The sequence below is a fragment of the Rhododendron vialii genome, chromosome 6a (genome assembly GCF_030253575.1).
Source record: "Rhododendron vialii isolate Sample 1 chromosome 6a, ASM3025357v1".
NCBI lineage: Eukaryota > Viridiplantae > Streptophyta > Magnoliopsida > Ericales > Ericaceae > Rhododendron > Rhododendron vialii.
In genome coordinates this window covers 34,806,906-34,827,241 of record NC_080562.1, presented here as the reverse complement: position 1 = coordinate 34,827,241, position 20,336 = coordinate 34,806,906, and the positions used below count along the sequence as shown (strand labels likewise).

The 20,336-nt window shown below is 37.9% G+C and overlaps 1 protein-coding gene across 5 annotated transcripts; it reads left to right on the top strand.

Annotated features, from left to right (window-relative positions):
• The first annotated feature begins 6,264 nt into the window (after positions 1 to 6,264).
• On the top strand, positions 6,265 to 15,783 carry LOC131328957 (uncharacterized). 5 transcript variants are annotated; one of them, XM_058361945.1, is made up of 6 exons: positions 6,265 to 6,354; positions 6,780 to 6,893; positions 8,380 to 8,526; positions 10,711 to 10,888; positions 12,043 to 12,123; positions 12,492 to 12,893. In XM_058361945.1, exons 2-5 carry the CDS (start codon positions 6,780 to 6,782, stop codon positions 12,051 to 12,053), a joined length of 450 nt encoding a protein of 149 aa, XP_058217928.1. In that variant the 5' UTR covers positions 6,265 to 6,354; the 3' UTR covers positions 12,054 to 12,123; positions 12,492 to 12,893. The 5 variants fall into 5 exon arrangements, with proteins under 5 accessions (XP_058217928.1, XP_058217927.1, XP_058217925.1 ...); XM_058361944.1 differs by lacking the exon at positions 12,043 to 12,123; XM_058361942.1 differs by lacking the exons at positions 6,265 to 6,354; positions 12,043 to 12,123 and adding an exon at positions 15,687 to 15,783 and having other exon boundaries at positions 6,388 to 6,893; positions 12,492 to 12,590.
• The last annotated feature ends 4,553 nt before the right edge of the window (positions 15,784 to 20,336 follow it).

Sequence of the window (20,336 nt, the reverse complement as noted above, 5' to 3'; positions counted from 1 at the left end):
AAATTGACGAGAAGTTATTTGAACAAGTGGCATGCTTCTACACACTTTGTAGTTTGTGGGAAGTTATTTGGACACTTGGAAGATAATTAGAAGAATGAAGAATAGTGAGAAGTTAGGAAGTTATTTCCTGCACATTTTATTTTTTTATAAATATATAGCCTCTTTTGGCATCATTGTAATCTCTCCAACAAATCAAAGTCTTAACTTTATCCTTAATTTTTGTTTTGTTAGACTTGTCCCACATCGCTCAACTAACCCACCCAAACTTGGTTAATAAAATCTAGAGGCTACTCCACCTATAGCCAATTGGTTTTAGGTTGGAACCCTCCAAAAAATCTAACATGGTATCAAAGCTAGGTCTTGGATGGTCTTACATCGTGTGGTCAAGTCTCCGTCGCCCAAGTCAACTCATCAATTCATACCTCCACATGCATCTGGGCTGCACGTGAGGGATCGCCCGAGTCAAATCTCTTGGTTTCCTCAATTCGTACCTCCACGTGCATCCGGGCTGCACGTGAGGGGGAGTATTAAACTTGTCCCACATCGCTTAACTAAGCCACCCAAACTTGGTTAATAAAATCTAGAGGCTACTCCACCTATAGGCAATTGATTTTAAGTTAGAACCCTCCAAGAAATTTAACATGTCTTACTAGCCCACTTTTGGGTTATAATTAGGAGTCGGATTAATTTAATTTTCTTACTTTCAATAAGAATCCATCCTTCTTGATTGTAATTTTACCTTGGAAAAATAACAAAGTTCATTTGTTATTTTTCTTTCGCTCCATCCCACTTCACTAAACCACCAATTCACTCTGCCCAATCGATGGGTTGATTTCGTTCTTGAAGATTGACAGGTGACGGTCTTCCTTTACGAGTCGATTCATCATTAATCTCGCATTTGACTTGACTGCCATTTCTCTCCGGTGAAGTCCTAAAATACGGCGTGAAACCACAAATCTGTCTTGTGGAGACATAGCCGCATTCGCCCTTATTTTTGTTGCTGGCATTGTTTTCCGAAATCTCTATCGATTTTGATCGAGGAAAAAATTGGTAAACATAAACCCCTTATTTGTTGACATGCTGTCGCTCGACCAACTTTTTGAGTTTGTCTTTAAGAAGTAGTATATTGAAGCCTAGAATTCAATAAAAAGAAAAGAAGAAGAAAAAAAAAAACTTGCTTGTGCAGGCAAGACAAATACCCCCATTTCCGACAATGTGTTCTCTAATCTAGATCAATGTGGCAATCCAACAACAAGATTACAAAACAGAGTACTGGACTCCAGAACTAGAGCAAAATCAGACCACAACAAACCACCGTCTTCCATAAAAACAAGGCTAAAAACAAATAACACATTGTATAAGTGCCTTGAACTGCTTGTTTTATCTTTTCCCATTCCTCGGATTCGGGGACTTTGAAGTGCAGGGGCGCACTACAGAGGTGTTGTGTCATCCATCTCAACAGGTTTGGATTTTAGAAGACTCGTTCCGGAAAGAGTAGTTTCTTCCCGAGATGAATCTTTTAACAAAATTTAATTATTGAAAACACTTTTAACGACTGCGATGATAGCATGTGTTAAGTAGTAAGATTTATGGTTTGCCAGAACACCTTCACCTGAATTGTGCGAAGATGTTCTTGTTTCTTCTTTTCCAAACAAAACTCTGTATATATGTTTTTTTTTATGGTCAAACGGAAAGAGTATATATGTTCGTTGTTGTCTATAAAGTCATATTTCAGCCTCATCTGTTTCCCTGAGGATTGATACCACAACTAAAAAACAAAGAACAGAAATTATGTGTTTTTTTTCATATTTATTTAAGTACCCAATCCAACAACCTTGCTACGTACGAATTATGTATGAAAATTCAAAAGAAGTATTCGTGTACATATATTTTCAGTGTTACGTGACAAATGCTCTCAGTTGAGACTGAAGAAGCCCGTGATAGGATCATACACAACTTGATTAGCATTTCCGGCCAGAGTGAAATCCAAATGTGCATACTCCTTCGGGTAAAGTACTACAAGTTTATCAGCATCATGATCGCTAAGAGCGCCCATCAGTGTCTACACATCTGCTGGATCCGAAAGGTAGTCCTGCCCTCCACGGGCAACGAAAAGAGGAAGGTCATTCGGGATGCCTGACATGTACACAGGAGGCGTGGGCTACCCATAGTGTTCGTTGTTGTCATCTTCGTTTTCATAATCATACATTGCTATGGTCCCTTGTCGGACCACTGCAACAAGAACCACAGATCACAAAGTAAAGATTTAGAGCCATTCTCGCTCGTGAACAAGGATAATACAAATTTTCCTTCCATGTTCATCTTTCCCTCAACCCAAAAGATTGTCTATTTCCATCATGATTTGACCCAAATGTTAAACCGAAATTCTTGGAAGTCAAGATTCATTGCAGTCTGATTTACTACCAAACAGACGGGTATTACATACACCCTACCATTAAGAGGAAATTGACTGATGATGTCACGCCCTCGATTTTCAACATAAATATAAATGATTTCCATAAATAAAACTTCGCCATAATTCGTACGATACCCAAAATAATGCAACATTCCCTTTTCCATAATTGTACTTCAACAACCAATAGTTTTCAAAAGATTACATCTTTGGCTCCGAGACCCAAAATTAACATCGTACCAAGTGTTCAAAAAGTTAAGGGTTACAATATTCCATAATCACAGATTTACAATTAGAGTTACAAAGAGTTACAAATACATCTTTCAAAAGAGATTTACAAAGATGACTAAATAACTCCTCAATCGTTAGCTTTAAAAAATAATTCCACTTCCAAGCATTCCAATCATGCACGCTACTGCCTTGTGTTAGTACCTGAAAATGATAATAGGTTTGAGCTACACTAGCCCAGTAGAAAACTCTACGCTAACATTATATGCGAGAGAAATGCAAAAGCAAACACAAGATAAGAATAGGATATAGACCGCAAGATAGGCAATAGCCAAGGTTTCACAATCCAACATACTCGATACGAAATTTGGTGTGCACCTCAACCTTAAACCGTTTCAACTTTCCATGAGTCCAATATTGCTTCGCGTTATGTGTCATGAGCCGAAGCTCTTGCCGGGCCAATTAAGGAATCCCGATACCCCCTGCCAGGCACCATACCTATCGGTAGGTCCTGAAAGTAACCAAAACGAGCTTTTGCTCCTACCAGGCCAATTAAGGGATTCCGATACCCCCTGCCAGGCACCCACCCGTCGATGGGTCCTGAATGTTCATCGTTGTGTCAATAAATGTTCATAAATCTCATGTTCTCATATCGTGCCATTTCAATTCAATCGAAGTTTATGTATTAGTCAGCGTCAAAATTTGTCGAACAAGGGTAAGGGATGCGAAAGTACACAACGAACTCAATGAATATGACCAATAATGTTATGGAGTGATTTGATAATGTTTATAACAAGTTAGAAGTGATCGGATGTAAAAATAACGAAGTTAGGAACAAAATAACAAAAGTTGATTTTAGGAGACTTTGTATCCATACTAGAAATCCTAGTATGGATACAGATTGGCTTTGTAACACATCAGAGAATCTTGTATTCATACTGACTAGAGTAGTATCTATACAGATGGGGTTCGAGCAGATTTTCTGCAATTTCAAGGATTTCAACCACAACAACAACTATAACAACCAAGGACACGATTTAAGGCAAGGAAAACACTTCTATCACATATATTGAGAGGTAGAATTCCTACCCTGAGGCCGAAGAACGAAACCCACGAAAATACGAGCCTTAACTTTCCGAAATCGAAACCGAGAGCGATACGACTCCACCGAGCTCCAACCGGCGAAATACGGATCACAATACACGTAGAGGGTGAAGGATTAAAGGTAGTTTTGAGTTATTGAGGTGAAATTTGGAGAGAGAGCAAGAGAGAGGGAGAGAGACGAGAGAGAGGAAGAGGAGTGAGAGGGAGTGGAGGAAAAATGATCTTCTACTCTCTCACCCTCCTATATATACTCACATATATGTAAATGAAGCGGTTTCGGGGCCCCTTAACCCCCCCCCCCCCCCCCCCCCCAAGTTTCCGATCGAAGTTTGATGATCCGAGCCGCTCAATATAATCAGAACGTGATTTTAAGGGTGTCTGTGAGAAATCAGCAAAAAAAAATGATCGGGAAGGGCTTTATCCGAACAATTTTTTATTGAACTTTATTGAACGGTTCAATAAAAAACTGCTCAAATCGTGCCCTCCCGGTTAGTTTTTTTGTCAGTTTCTTGTGTACATCCTTAAAATCACGTTCTGAACACATTGAGCGGCTTGAATCATCAAAATTTGATCGGGAACTATGAGATTAAGATTTGAAGGATTTTTTTAAGTGTCCCCGGAACCGCCCGATATGTAAACTACATATTTTACCCTTCCACAATCAATTTTATCACTTTGGCCCCAAATCATATAAACACTAATATTCCACATTTTCCATTTTCCTCAATGATAAACATTTAAAGTTAAATCAATTAAAATACGGATCTCTACAAATGAGCATAGTGCAATGTGCACAATCAACGCCTCCTATTTGAAAACCAACGGAATCATACGTAACTGCAGAACATCTGCTAAAAACTTTCATAACATCATGAGTTACCAACTCCAGTACAGATATACTACTTCCTCTAAATCACAACACCTTTTCTCCTTATGAATCCAATCATACGTTTTCCAAAGGCTTTATTGGCTAAAGGAAAATTTTCATGATCCGGTACAAAAATACTAAAGCAATAACAAAATGATGGCTTATACTAGAAGTGATGGGTGATAACTGTGATATCATTCTGTCCATGAAGGGAAACCTCTTTTAACGTAGAGAAATATTGACCTTCTCAAACCGAAACCAACTGGTGGAAACCCCCTCTGACGAGCAGATAGTAATGACAGAAGAATTAGAGTAACGATGGGTTATATGTGACCATAATAAGACGGGACATGGGCTCCTTAATCTAGCGACGTTCACCTGTTACAGACAACAGTAAATGTCTATTGATACTCTACTAAAGGTCTCATCACTAGATTCACTACTACCACCTACAGTTGTTGTCTGTCTATTACTGCCAACCCCTGCCTGATAAGAAGACCTTCAGGTCCATAACCCAATAGCCATTTCAAAGGATACTATACTGCCTAGTTGTACGCTTGGGCTGAGCAAATTACCCACGAGGTGGGTGGGTCCGACCCAACCCGAAGGGTTTCGGACGGGCTCGAAGAATTAGTTCAGTCGGTTACGGGTCTACGTTAAAACTTTGGGCTTCGGGCAGGGTTGCCATAAAACGGTCACCCCCTTCCGATTTTTGATCTGGAACTTTCCTTTCCAATCTCGGAACGTACGCATTCCGGAACGGCCATACCAGCATTCCAACAACGGAGAAGAATTCAATTGGGAAGCTATTTAACAGAGCCTTTAACGAAATACATTAGTCATTCGGACGGAATGAGACGTTTTGATTAACAGAAGATAACGTAGGGAGTAAAATTGATTTTATTTAAAAGTTTGAGAGTCTAATTGATATTGAGTGTAAAGTTTGGGGGATATTTTAAATTTTTTCCGGATGAAAAATATTATTGTTCCCCAAAGTGTCACACTGGATAAAAATTCCAACCCTTATGTTCGACCGGTTTCGCCCGCTCTCCCTCTCTTCAAATAAAGAGGAGAGGTGGAAGTGATCCAAAAGGACACTTTCTAATGTCCGGTGAAAATAAGAATGATTTTTTTTCGTGTACTTTATAAAAACATTATTGGTATAGCTGAATTTTTCATTTGTATAAGATAAACAAAAAAGAAAAAAAGAAGAAAGTAAACTGTTTGTAAACAAGTAGTTGAAAGAACCAGAAAATGGAAATATGTAAAGAAATATTTTGGTCATTTTAATAGAAGGAAAGTACTGTAATTTTGTAGGGGTATTTTAGTCAATTAAATTTACAGGGGTAACATGGTAATTTTAGTGTATATTGGTATTTTCATCATTTTAAATTTTAATATATAGTATGTAATTAGATTAATAGGCGGATCGGGTTTGATTTCAAAAAAATGAGTCGGGTTGGGCATGAGTAATTGAACCCATAATTAATGGATCTAAATGAGTTAATGACTTATTAAAAACCCAACTCACTTATAACTGATCAAATTTGACACAAACCGGCCCATTTAATACTCCTAAAAAATATTCTAACCCTAAACCCCTCTTTCCCCGTACCCTATAAATCACCACGGCAAAAACGAGTTCGAAACTAAGCCAACTCACAAAGTTTGAGAGAGAGAGAGAGAGAGAGAAAAGCAAGGAGAAGGAAAAATAGGGTCGTTTCAATCGGGGATTCGAGAGGTAATTTTGTTTTCTACATCAGCATTTTGACCTTAGTTCTTGCAATCACTTTGTTGCCTTTTTATCCCTTTTGATTATTTGATTTCTTCATCTGTTCTGATGGATGCTGGGGCCTTAGGGGTTCGGTAGTCTGTTTTCATTGCTTTGGCACGTCTGATTTTTATGACGATTTGTATAGTTAGGTTTTGTAATCCGTTTTTGGATAGCATCGATCTTCTTCCATTGTAATTAGGGTTTTTGGCTGGTTCTCGATTGTTAACTTCCTTATTGGCCCCTTGTGATAATTTGATTCCTTATCTGTTCTCATGTTGGGGCCTTGTAGGTTTGGTATAATTGGGGTTTCTTACTTTGTGTTTATTGCTTTTGAGATTATATATTGCTTGAAACCTTGGAAGTTAATAAAATTGAGTTTTGTGTTTAATCAGATGGATCTCTCTTGTGTCTACGAAGGCGTACCAGACTGTGGGCTTAGTAATGGAAACCGTCGGCTTACCGATGAAGAGTGGGACAAATATCAAAAAGTCACCGAGGATTCCGAGGTATGTTATGTGTGGTGAAATTTTAATGTACTTGTGTATTTTTTGGAAAACTAAATAAACTTAAATCGTTTGAACCCTAACCTAGTTAAGAATTTTATTTTATTTATTTATTTATTAAGAATAGGCTAACAATTAAACAAACGATAGTTAAATTATATAAATAAGCTGCTTGTTGGACAAACCATAGTTGTCACGGGAGAAAAGAGCACCAAGGCGCAAAGTCCTGTTGGGCCTGAGGCGAGAGGCGTAAGGTAAGGCGAGGCGCACCTATGCAATTACTAACGAGTTTCTAAGGGTTCAGAACCCACACACATTTATTCATAGCAATTACTAACAATCTCTTATTTATTTTCCTACTTTTATTCACAGCAAGTTGGTGTCTAAACTCTATTACCATGGAAAATATCATTGTTACGATCTTTTAGAAAAACAACTTGTATATGCTCTTCCTCGCCTTAATGTTCAAGTCCAAAAAAGTCATATGTATCCATTCGAAAACAAATCACAAAAGATATCCAGTGTTTGAAATTAAGAGTTGCATAACAGGTTTAAATGATTAGCTAGCAAAACTGCAAATTGGAACTTTAATGAGGAATATTCATAAGAGTGGCGTCATAATATTTGATATTTTCTAAATGAACATCATGCACAATGGGAAATGGATGACAAAGATAGAGACCACCAAACCTACTGAGTTTTGCTCTGCCGGTATGACTCGGATGATTCCCAGTACTACTCAGATTTGTTTTAATGTGCAATAAGTGTAAAGTGAAAAAAAAATCAAGTAAAGTGGCAAGAATCTCACAAATCATGGAAAAAACATGATTGAATCCATATCCAAAAGTACTAAATTAAAAAGAGGTAAGAACGGTTATTCGATTAAATCAAGCATTCGGAGAATAAATAAAGAGTCTGCAAATACTTACTACGAAACATGAGGTTTCATTCTCTACCCTAGCCTAGAATATTTAGCCTCTCATGGACTAATAACAGTTGAAGCTCCTTTTTTCTCTTTGGCCACAGCCGTAGTCTCTAGCCATGGTGTCGTCCGAGTTGTTGTGCGTGGTAGATCCCTCCAGCCGAACTCCATTGGCCTTCTTAAATAAACATTGCCGAGAATTTTCCTTATGGAAGTAGAATCCTTTTCTTTCCAAAAATCTTATTATTTAGTCCACAAATAATCCCTTTGTTTCCTATGCAAATCCAAATTCTTTGAAGCAGCAATCAGCCAATTTCAAGTTGCCATAACAACACACGTGCACATCTTTCGAGAGCATTCCATAATTCAAAAGGGAATTGATCTCATCACTTCTGCATGCTTAAATCCTGTTCACTTCGTGGAATTCTAATGGCCATAGTATTTCGATTATCATCTTTTCTTGCAAAATTAATATTTCAATGTAAACGATTAAAAATGATAATAATTAGTCTAGTTAAGCATAATAAAGAACTGAGCTGATCTTATTTTATATTCTTGTGTGCACAGGGATTTGACACTGTGAGATTTCCTATAGAAGTGGTTGAGTGCGGTTTAATCATGCCAGTTGTAGTATGCGAGAAAGATTTTGCAAGAGAATATGAGATGTACAAGAAGTGTTCACAGGCAGCGCTTGACGTATACAACCAGCGGGAGGTATGGTGTGTGTGTGTGCGCATGGTTGTTAGAATCGTACAATTCCAAATTCGTATCGTACGATTCGGTGGGTAATCGATATGGATAGGCTGCCTAAATCAAAAATAGCTGCGAATCGTTGAATTGGTAACCCGAATTGGTGTCTGGTTCGATTCACTTAAAATTTTCGAAATTCATTTTGTACTGCTTGTTTTGCTTTTTTGTTGTTGGAAAAGGGTTCAAACTGTTCTTTGAAGATCTTTAGTATTGTTATATACCATCATCTTTTGTGTATATTTCTCCAGCTTATCTACTTTTTTGGTCCCTAAAAATAGGCTCGATTTCGTTTTTCGTCCTCACAAAATTTTTGGTTTCAATTTTACCCTTGTACTTTGTAACCGATTTCAATGCTATCCTTTCCGTAAAAACTTGGACGGTAAATGCCTAAGTGGATAATGGCAAGCTGATGTGAATTGTGGACCCTTTTATACGTCTTCTTCCCCGCCCTCTTTATAGCCCCACACCAGTAAAAACCCTAAATTCCCAAATTCGTTTCTCCGAAACCCATTGATTCATTTCTGCTCACTGACATAGCTTTGCTAGGTGGCAGATCAAACACCACCTCATGTTCTTCTCCTCTTCGCATAGCAAAATGCTAAATCAACACGTCCCACGCAACAAATACATATCTTCTCTGTCCTTAAACCCAATTGAACCACCTACCATTACTGGCCTTCCATATCACTTGGATGGACATTGAATAGAATTTGGCTGCACAAGTGACTACAAAATCAATTGGTTGGACTTTTTTTTTTAAATCTGATTAGTTGGACTTGACAAACCCGAATTTTACTTTCACCTCAAATTTACTTGGGGACTAGGATATGGATTTTGAAAACTTATGAAACCCTTGACCCAATCCCTCTTAACAAAGTATTGTTTAGCGAAAAGCCCCAAATGAAATTAATAAATTGGAAAACCTAATTGAAAACAATACGTAAAAAGAATCAAGCAAAAATTCCAATCCGAAAAGTAAACAACTCATCGCTGAATCAATGGGTCCTTTGAGGGTCCTTTGAGTTCATAAAGAGAGAGAGTGGGTTCATTTACCCCAGGTCCCCAACAAACAAAAAGAAAGAAAGTGGGTTCTCAAATTCTTTGTTCTCTAGCGTTTTAAAGAAACAATAATTTTTCAAAATTCACAAACCGAAATTGCGATATTTGTCGCCTAAACCCAAGATATTGGATGATCTAGGAAAGAATGCGTTCAAATAGTTCCTGCCATAGGAACTCAGTTTAGGTTGATCAAAGAATTAGTTTGACCCCCTTTCATTCTTTCGTTTGTGGGTTTTGCTCTTGAGTTGAGGCTGGGATGTAGATGTGAGTTGGAGAGAGAGATTACACAAATATTATTTTTGAACATGGATTATACGAATTAAAAGCTTGCATAAAATTCAATAGAAGAAATTTGCAGGAGAAAGTTTTTTGTTTAATCTTTTTCATTCGTCTTGTTTACTGGGTTAAATGGTGAGACCCAAATCCTAGGTGGCATGCCAACAACGGTGACATGGATACCACAGTTAGCCACATCATTATTTTCCGTTATTGGGTTGACAGAAGGGTAACATTGATATTTGCTTTAAAGTATAAGGATGCAATTGATACATGAAAATTTAGAGGAACGATTTTGAAACTTGTTGCATTTTTTAAGGACCAAAAAAGTAGATAAGCCTATTTCTCCTTATGTAGCATTGTAGGTAATAAGAGTGGGAGATTTATTACGAGTGGATCGAAAATGAGAAAGATAAAGTGAATACAACCTTCCTATAGACCCTTTAAGGGTTTGCTTGGTTCTTTTAACTCTTTTTTACGAAAAAGACCATAAGTAGGATTCACGAATCCTAATCTCTTGGTAGTTGCAATAGAAGCAGCTTATCAAATACTCCACATTGTTATCAAATCATCATTTAGAAGAAGGTTTTTATTGATTAACTTGAATTTGTAGTGTATATTTTTGTTACCGTAATCTATAAACCTAGGTTTCCATGCATTATAGAAATCATGACCGAATCAGAGCGATTCACGATTCGCAAAAGTACCATTTCGATTCTCGATTACATTCATGATTTGACAACCATGTGTGTGTCTCTCGAATCATGAACATCCATCATTTTGGTTTTAACTTTTTTCTTATTTATATTCTAGGATACACAATTCCAATTTGGGAAGGTTCTTAAGACAAATGCCCTATTTTGTCGATCGTGCACTTTCTACCTCACCTTCCAGGCTAGAGATACAATTACTCATGTTTGTGAGAACTTCCAAGCAAAAGTGCGCATTTTCATGCAAGATACACCAGATGTGGAACTTGTCAGGCTCGAAGGTACGTTTTGTTTGCTCTTATGTTATTTCCCTGATTTGGTTTGCAAACGTTAAACAGACATAATAGTTCGGGGGGGGTGGGTGGGGTAGAGTTGGTCCCCTAACTTGATCAGTCTATCAGGTCAAATATGAACTTATTAAAAAAAAAAATCTTTTTCTGCAGTCAAATAAATATATGCTTTAGCTTTTTAATGAATGGTTAGGACCTCTTCAATTGTCGAAGTTTCTGAAAATGTGTAGTCACTCTAGGCGATGAGAACTGAGAAATAATGTAAAATAAAATTGTTTCGGACACAAATATGCATGCGCAAATTCAAATGCTTTCGTTCATGACTTTACACGTGTAAGATTCTCAATCGACAACATTACGAACAATTATATTCGGAATTGTGTCTGTAGCACGGGGCTCAATCGGTGAGAACCCCATAGATTTAATCAGTATCTCTTTTTTTTTTTTTTGGGAACAAGAGAATTTTGGATTGGGCCCAATGTCTCACTTGAAGAGATCCAAGGGAACATATTGCTACTAAACTACGCACCCCCTTGTATAAAGGCGATGTTTAGCAGGCTTCATCTGGTCTACCATCTATCACCTGCTTTCCTTCCCAAATATCTCATTCCTCTTCTTCTTCGCTCATCGCTCTCACTCTCACTTGAACACCATGAATTATCTAACAAACGTGACCAGTAGAAACTATGATCATGTTGAAAAGAACAGTTTCGGTAAAACAATTGAGATACCACTTACCTCTTCAATTAGTGGTTGAAAACCCAAATCCAGCATTCTATCAGCCTCATCTAAAACAACATATGAAATTCTAGATAGAGAAGTGTTCCCTTGCAGTAAGTGCTCAATAAATCTTCCGGGGGTAGCAACCACTATATTCACTCCTGCTCGTAGCTCAGACCACTATCCACGCATACAAAAACAGAAGTAAAAAAGAAGAAGATTAGGAAGAGTTCACTTATGAAAAGATAAACGGCACTTCTATTAGGGAGAGAAAAATAGTTGAGAAAGTACAGTGCCATATTTGCGGGAAGAAACAGCAACCAATGAGTTGATCAGTGGCAACTTCTCCTCATACCATTACCTTGAGTTTGGTTATGAAAATTTTGGAAGAAATTTTATTAGTTTTCCTCTTCAATTTGTTTCAGGTTATGCGTGATCTTCCAGTAAAGCATCTAACTTTGTTGTTTAGTAAAACCATGTGATGGGATATTGAATCGCTTGCACAGGTGGAGTCCCTTGAACCATGAATCTTTTGTTGTATATTATCTAGGGACTAGTAAAGGGCATTGGTTGCATGATTTTGGTATTAGAATGAACAAGCGCTTCTCGAGAGGTCATGACCTGGTGCGATGGCAAGTGCCATCTGCTACATTGCTGGTCCCGGGATTTGTGCCATCTCCTAGACGCTGTTGGGAGCCTTTACCACTGGGTACAACCTTTATGATAAGAACCATTGAAGTGTATTCATATGATCTCTGGTCATGCAACTTTAGGAATCATTGTGAGAACACATCATTATGTGAGTTTTGGTTGTAATGTTATGATGAGGAACTTTTTTCACATTCATCAGTCCTTTTATTTTGTGATTCATCAGGAGTACCTGACTGACCCAGTGCGAGTACAGGTGAGAAAGGCGAGCAGGTCAACAGCAAAAGAAGCCCAATTTTTCCGCGTGGCTCTTGAGGATGAGAAGGTGTGCCTAGGCAGTTGACTCTTGAGCAGAAAATAGTTCCTTGCTGAAAATTCTGAATCTTAGTTTCATCATTCAAGTTGTTACTGGAAATGTTGAAAACTGTCTATACTTCTATTGGTTTAGAATCGGTGCCTGGTTCTTTTGAGTTTTGTGTTTCCATTGATCCTCGTTATTGGTATTTATATTCTGTGTGAAGGGGAGAAGGTGTTGTGCATTTTTCTTGTTCCTCTGTAGGGTTTCACGTGTTTATGTCTGAGAGGTGTATCTCTTGCTATGTTACATGGATCTTTCATTTTGGCTCAAGTACCTGTGTCGGTGTGTTCGACACCCATATCCTTTTGGATACTCGGATCCTTTAATTGTTAAGATACTTATAGATAAGGAATATCAAATTAGCTAGAAAAGCAATATTTCAAGTATTTCACATGGACATGAAGTCGGGAAATATCAAAAATGTAATTTTTTTTTAATCCTTTCTTGTTTAAATACATTTGTAAACATAGTTTACGGCACATAATCTGCGAAAATTATGCAATATATAAAACAAACAAGAGTTCATGACGTGTTCCCGTACCCATACTCAAGTTGGGGACGCATATTCACGTATCTTAAGATTTAAGTTTAGAAAGATCTGACACTTGGACTTGCATCCGCACCGATACTCGCATTTGAGTCCATGTAACATAGATCCCTTGTATTCCTGCTTGGTCGAAAATCTAGGACAACCTTATTAACTCCACCCCCACCCTGCTTTGTTTTTGTTTTTTTTGGTTGGCTTGAAAGTATCCCATGTATAAGAGGTCTGATGGTTTGTACGCTAAGAAATTCCAAAATTGCAGAAATCATTAAACCAAATCAAACCAAACCGAGCCTTACGTCCAAATCACTTGGGGTCGGCTGCATGAATCCGTTTTCTCCATTGGACTCCGTTAAGTGCCACTTGTTTACACAGATCTATTATACACATATCTTTGCGCACTACAGCATCTAATGTCAATTTAGGTCTACCTCTCTTCGTAACATTGCTACCTAGAGCTATTTTATCTGCTCTCTTAACTATTGCATCTTCTGATCTACGGTAGATATGTCCAAACCACCTTAGCCTATTTTCCCTCAACTTTTCCTCTATAGGTGCTACACCTACCATCTCACGAACTGTTTCATTTTTAATCTTGTCTCGTCTCATCTTACCACACATCCACCTCAACATTCTCATTTCTGCTTCACTCATTTTGCTCACATGTTGTTTCTTAATAGGCCAACATTCTGTCCCATAAAGCATCGCTGATTTTATGGCAGTTCCATAGAATTTTCTTTTCAATTTTGTAGGTATCCTCTTGTCACATAGTACACCAGTAGCGCTTCTCCACTTGAACCACTTCACTTGGATCTTATGGGTCACATCATCAGCAATCTTTTCATCTCTACTAATAATTGAGCCTAAATACCTAAAATGATCACTCTTTGGTATCTCTTGGTCTTGGATCATCACTCTTTCTTCATGTGCACTACTGGTACCACTAAACTTGCACACCATATACTCAGTTTTACTCCTATATATCCGAAAACCCTTTGACTCTAATGCTTCTCTCCAAATTTCTAGTTTCGTATTAACACCTCTAGCTGTTTCATCTACGAGGACAATGTCATTTGTAAACATCATATACCATGGAATATCCTCTTGAAATTGTCTAGTCAATTCATCCATAACTAAGGCAAAGAAGTATGGGCTCAGGGCTGACCCTTGATGCAAACCTACGGTGATAGGAAATTCACTCATTTCCCTTACTGGTGATTTAATGGTAGTGACGGCACCTTCATACATGTCTCTAATGTCCTCAATATACCCTTTGGTCACTCATTTTCTCTCCAGAACCCACCATATGATGTCCCTAGGCACCCTATCATAAGCCTTTTCTAAGTCTATGAAAATCATATGGAGATCCTTCTTCTTTGCTCTGTATTTTTTTACCAATCTCCTTAATAGGTAGATAGCTTCCATGGTTGATCTTCCTGGCATAAACCCAAACTGTTTCTCTGACACCGTAGTCACCATCCTCAAGCGATGCTCAATAACTCTTTCCTACAACTTCATCGTATAACTCATCAATTTAATACCTCTATAGTTATTGCAGCTTTGAATATCCCCTTTATTCTTATAGATAGGTACTAAGGTGCTCCTTCTCCATTCGTCAGACATCTTCCTAGTCATAATAATCTTGTTGAACAACTTCGTCAACCAAGTCACCCCCAAGTCACCTAGACTTTTCCACACTTCAATAGGGATACCATCTGGTCCTAGGGCCTTAACCGGTTTCATCATTTTCAAAGCTTTAACCACTTCGAATTTTTGTATTCTTCGATAAAACTCATATTCTATGTTCTCGCCAGGTACATACATTTCCTCTCCACCAAAGCCTCCTTCATGTTTCTCGTTTAATAACTTATCGAAATACGACTTCCATCTATCCTTGATCGCCTCGTCTTTCACCAACACCACCGAATCAACAGCTGCACCAATGATGGCATTTTCTGGTCAACATAAAGGTTCACAAGGCAAAGAAGAAGAAAGGGTTCCATCCGTGTAAAGTTCCCTGGTGACCGTGGTGTTGTAGCGAACTATCTTGTTTTTTTTTGTTTCAGTCAACCAAATAATCCTTTTACCGAGTGGATTAGCCAGTAAACCTTAGTTTTGTTGAAGTCTATGTGCTGTTGACTTGTACATAAGGTGAGAGGAAAGTTGTACTTGGCTCTTTTGATGTACAACTTTATGCATCTCAGAGGTAAAATATTTTAGATCTCTATCTTAAGACCATATGCTTGGGCCTTCAGTACATGAGCTTTGAAGAACTATATTGATTACAAAACTAAGGAATAAGCTGGTTCAACTTTAGTCAAAAATAGCCTCAACTCGTCATATCAGTAGTTTGTTATTTAGGTGAGCTTTTGGAAATGTGAGTTGGCTTTAGTTATTTTAGTTTTGGATGGTTATGGGAATTATTCTTGATTTAACATATAAATATTAGCATCGGCATAGATGGGTTGATTAGCTTCAGTGTTGAGCTTATAACGAAGTCACTGTTTGATGTTTTGTAGATTGACCAGCTCCTGTCATTTCTTTTTGAGGAGGCCGCTAGAGCTGAAAGATTCCGCCGCCCATTTCGTTTGACCATTGTTTTTGTCGTGAAGAAGGTATTGTAAATTCATCGATGAAATGGACCAAATCCATTTGCATTAGCAAAGCATTCAAAGCCCTTATGATCAAGGCCTTCCACATGTATTGCGGTGCTAACACTTGTCATTCATGACCAAATGGTCACAGATGGTGTAAACAATTGGCGTGATTCACTGCCAAATGGCCACGCAATAAAAGGAAATCACATAGCACACTGGTAGTTTAAAACTCTAGTCAAATTATTTTCATGACTCGACTTGCTTTGAGTTTCAAACTTTCGAACCATAATTAATTAGCTCTTCTAAAGATGAGTTTGCTCCCCATACAAACTCGATATCAAAAGGCTGTTGTTATTTCTCACTTCAATCATCCTTACTAAAATTTGGATGAAGGAGATATATATATATAGATGCCAACAAGACCTTTCAAAACTTTCCAGTCGCCAACAATGAACCATGGCCTTAGAACAGTCGAAAACCATTCAACAATAAAGGCCTTTAAGAGCACAAGTAGTGCCCAAAATCATAAGCCTTGCATGTGTCCCTTATCGACCGAAGGTGTTCAAAATCGACGGCATGAACGGCCTGTTCTCAAGAGATGGCCAAAAAGGGCTGTTGAGTAGAGATGGCCAAAAAGGACTGTCGAGTAGAAATGGCCTATTCTTAGCACATACAAAAATGTGTCCACAAATTAAAAAGGTTGTCGAGTAAGCCAATAAATGGCCTATTCTCAAGACAAACACTAAGAGTTGATTTTATCAATGCCCTCATGGAATGTATTTTGGCCGTGATCAACAAGTGTTGAATGGGCTTGATGTTGACATTTTGTGGTGCTCATTTTGGACTCACAAAAAGATTCAAACCGCAAATTTTTCCTTGAACCATTTTTTTTTAGTTGTAAAAAATAAGCTCAATTCGATATTCGTAAGGACTTCTTTCAAATTCGTACAGGCCATGAGATTAAAATTTAAAGATTATTTTTGTAAGCAAATTATTTTTAAGCTTGCCAAATTGAAAATAAGTATTTATTTTTGAAGAAAGTTTCTGGAATGGGGTACATAGACTACTCTCTCATCCCGAAGGAATTTTTGGCTGCAAATCAGATACCACGTGATATTAGTGCAGCACAATGCAATTGACGGCTCAGATCGAAACACTATTTTCTCTTCTTTTTAGTTCGTTTGGTACATTTTCAATTCGAGCCGTCAATTACATTTTTTAACGGCTCGAATGTGCTGCATGGATACCACTCACCCTAAAATCAATATTCTCGAATGCAACTTTCTCAACCGGTCACCCCATTTCGTTTGTCCGGCCCCCATTTTCTATCCTGACAAAGAGAACTTCCACATTATATCTTCTAGAAACCCCTTTCTCTCGGAATGGGAGGGGCTATAGTGCATCTGCCGCACTACACCGTGTAGTGCGGCCGATCCAACTATTCATCTCGGTACGAACGGTTTGGATTTAATCCGAACTTCTACAAATTCTGTGGATAAAAACTTGAGCCATCCATTACCGAGATGGATGGCCGAATTGGCCGCACTACTCGTATAGTACGGGGTGCACTACACCACCCCAAAACCCCTTTCTCTCACCAAATTTGGGTGCACTTTGCTGGGTGGGGGGGGGGGGGGTGTTATCTCATCAAAGAATAAAAAATACAAACGACAAAAGTTAGGCTGAGTTCTTTTGACCATAACTTAAACTTAATTTAAATTTGAAAATTTTGTTCTTATTTGAATTTTTTCCGCATTTGTTATTTGTGTATCAAACTTTTGTGAGTTATTGATTCGTTTCGATAAGAGAAATCGGAAAAGTAAATTTTTTTTTTATTTTTACTCAAGTATTTTGAGAAATAACAATTTTGTATTCTCAATTTTATTGCAACGGTTATGATTGAACTGATTGTGTTCTCCTACTCCCAAAAATGTACCCACACTCTTTCAAATTTATTACAAAAATGCCATCAATTTTTTATCCAGGTAATCAGGCACGTCGACCTGATTACATATTCTCTTGGCCATTTTCTTTTACACTTTTATTATTACTTTACTTTTTTATTGGTAAAAATTTGGGCAAAAGAAGAAGCCGTGGAGGTGTTCGTTTGGGGTTGAGGTCCAGTCCAGTGGGTGTACCATCCAGTCCATTCTAGTGTGGATCTTTGGGCTTTTCTGGGCCCAAAAAATTTATCAGAATCGTCCATTTTTTTTAGCTCGTCAAAAACTTTAACCCTGCAAAAATTCAAGTCGATTGGATACAAATCAATACCTGACCCAAAGATTCAAAACACAGTTACCTTAAAGCAAATGGGTGCTCTCCAGTGTGCACATTTTTTTCCCAAGATAAATGTTACCAATCCGATCGATATAAATTTTTGCAGGTTTGAAGTTCTCAATGAGCTCAACAAAATGAACAATTCCGATAATTTTTTTGGGCCCGAAACAAGTAATTATTTACTATCACATCTCAAATTATTTAACCCATTCCCTCAGGTAAATGTTGCTTCTAGAATTCATATTGACCAAAAATGACTTGGCGGATAAATAAAAAAAAAGAGACCAAAAAGAACTTGACACTCATAACCCAGACTCTCTAACTTTACTCTCCTCATCTGCAACCCGTCTCTCTCTCTCTCTCTCTTCTTCAAAATCCAACACACTCAGGGGTGTTTCACTTTCCAAAAAAATATTTTTTAAAAAAAGAAGGTAATTTTAAATTCAAATACAATGAAAAATATATTTTTAATTTTTTTTGCACCGTTTAAAAGATCTTAATAAGATCTATCAAACAAGATCCATATTTGTAAAAAAATTATTTGCGTAAACACATAATTTTTGAACTTAAAATTATCTTCTTTTTTTAAAAAGTACTTTTTTAGAAAGTTGAACACCCCCTCACTCTCTCTCTCTCTCTCTCTCCACCACCGGAGCCACCAACACCCATGCCGGAATAGCACCAACATCGCCGCACCACCAATGTCTCTTCCTCTCACCCAGAGACACCCACCCCCACCCCAAACGACGCTAATGCCCACGAAACCGGTGCCTGTCTGACCTCCACCATTGCCGCCGTCCAACCGACTCCTTCTTCAAACCTCAGAAAGCTCTCCTCTCTGACATAAGATAGATCTGTTGAGAGTCCTGCTAACCCTTCGACTAGAGTGGTCGTACGTGACTCCGTTCCACCAAGACGATGGGCCGAACCCGGCTGTGCCGATTGCGTACAAGGAGTAGTTCTCAGAGACGGTGGACAGTGGACTACTTCCAAGCTGTTTCGTCGGAGACGATGGCTGCTGGTACGTCTCTCTCTCCCTGTGAGAATGATCGAAGTTCCTCACCATAAGTAATCTCACGACTGTTCTTTATTTTGTTTCCTCCGCGTCTTATTCACCTTCTCCACCTTGGTTTTCTCTCTGTTTGTGTATGTGCGTGTGCGATACATACATACATACATATATATATATATATATAGAGAGAGAGAGAGAGAGAGAGAGAGAGAGAGAGAGAGAGAGAGAGAGATATGATTAAAAAGATATAGCGAGAGATTTTCCATTCAATATTTGGCAGAAGAAATTAGATTTGATTCTGATTCATTGGGGGAGATGAACAAAGAGTTGGTGCATGACTTTACCAAAGCACCCTCATACACAAAGTCAAAGCATAAATCGAAGAAGGAAAAAAGGACATGAAAGGAAAACATGGAAAGTCTGAAGAAGTTCAAACAAGCCAATCCTCTTTTAGGGAGTCAAGGAGGGATACCTGAAATTGTGTTTTCTTATCTTTACGTGTGTATCGATTGCTCATCCATTGCATACGATACACGTATATGCAGTGGAGAACCACTGGGAGAGACTTGAGGAATCCTAGTAAAACCATTCAAAAACAGGTATCGATTCAGGGCTGGCTCAAGACTTTCGGGGGCCGAAAGTGCACTTCGAAAATGAGACATTTTTGCATTTTTCTACTCCTTCCGCCCCAATTTGTTTGTCCAATTTTTGACTTTTACTTGTCCCAAAATGTTTGTCCACTTTAAAAGACCAAGGGATCAAAAGCTACAAAATTCCCTTTTTGTCTCTTACCATATGAACTAAAGTAATTTTTTTCAAAAATTTTGGAGGGCAACTTTTGGAAAGTTGATTATTTATTGGTGCAGTGATTGTGTTCCCTTAAAAAGTCGTATTTCCCAAATTGGACAAACAAATTATGACGGAAGGAGTAGTATTAAAAGAAATCAAAATAGCAAATTCAAAAAAGAATAAAGAATATGTATTTGATATGGAATACGCCCAATTTTCTTTCTTTTTTTTAATGCCTCAGTGTTTCTAATGAGTAATTTCACAATTTAGGCCCATTTTAATTGTGGCTCCTAACTTTCAATTGGGTCAATTTTGTGTAAAGGAGACTAATGCAATTTTTTTGGGACACACACACACACACACACACACACACACACACACACACACATATATATATATATATATATATATATATATATATATATATATATATAAGGATCCTAAAAATTAGGGGTCCCTCGTTTTTAATTTTTTTCGGGGGTCAGAAGCGCCGG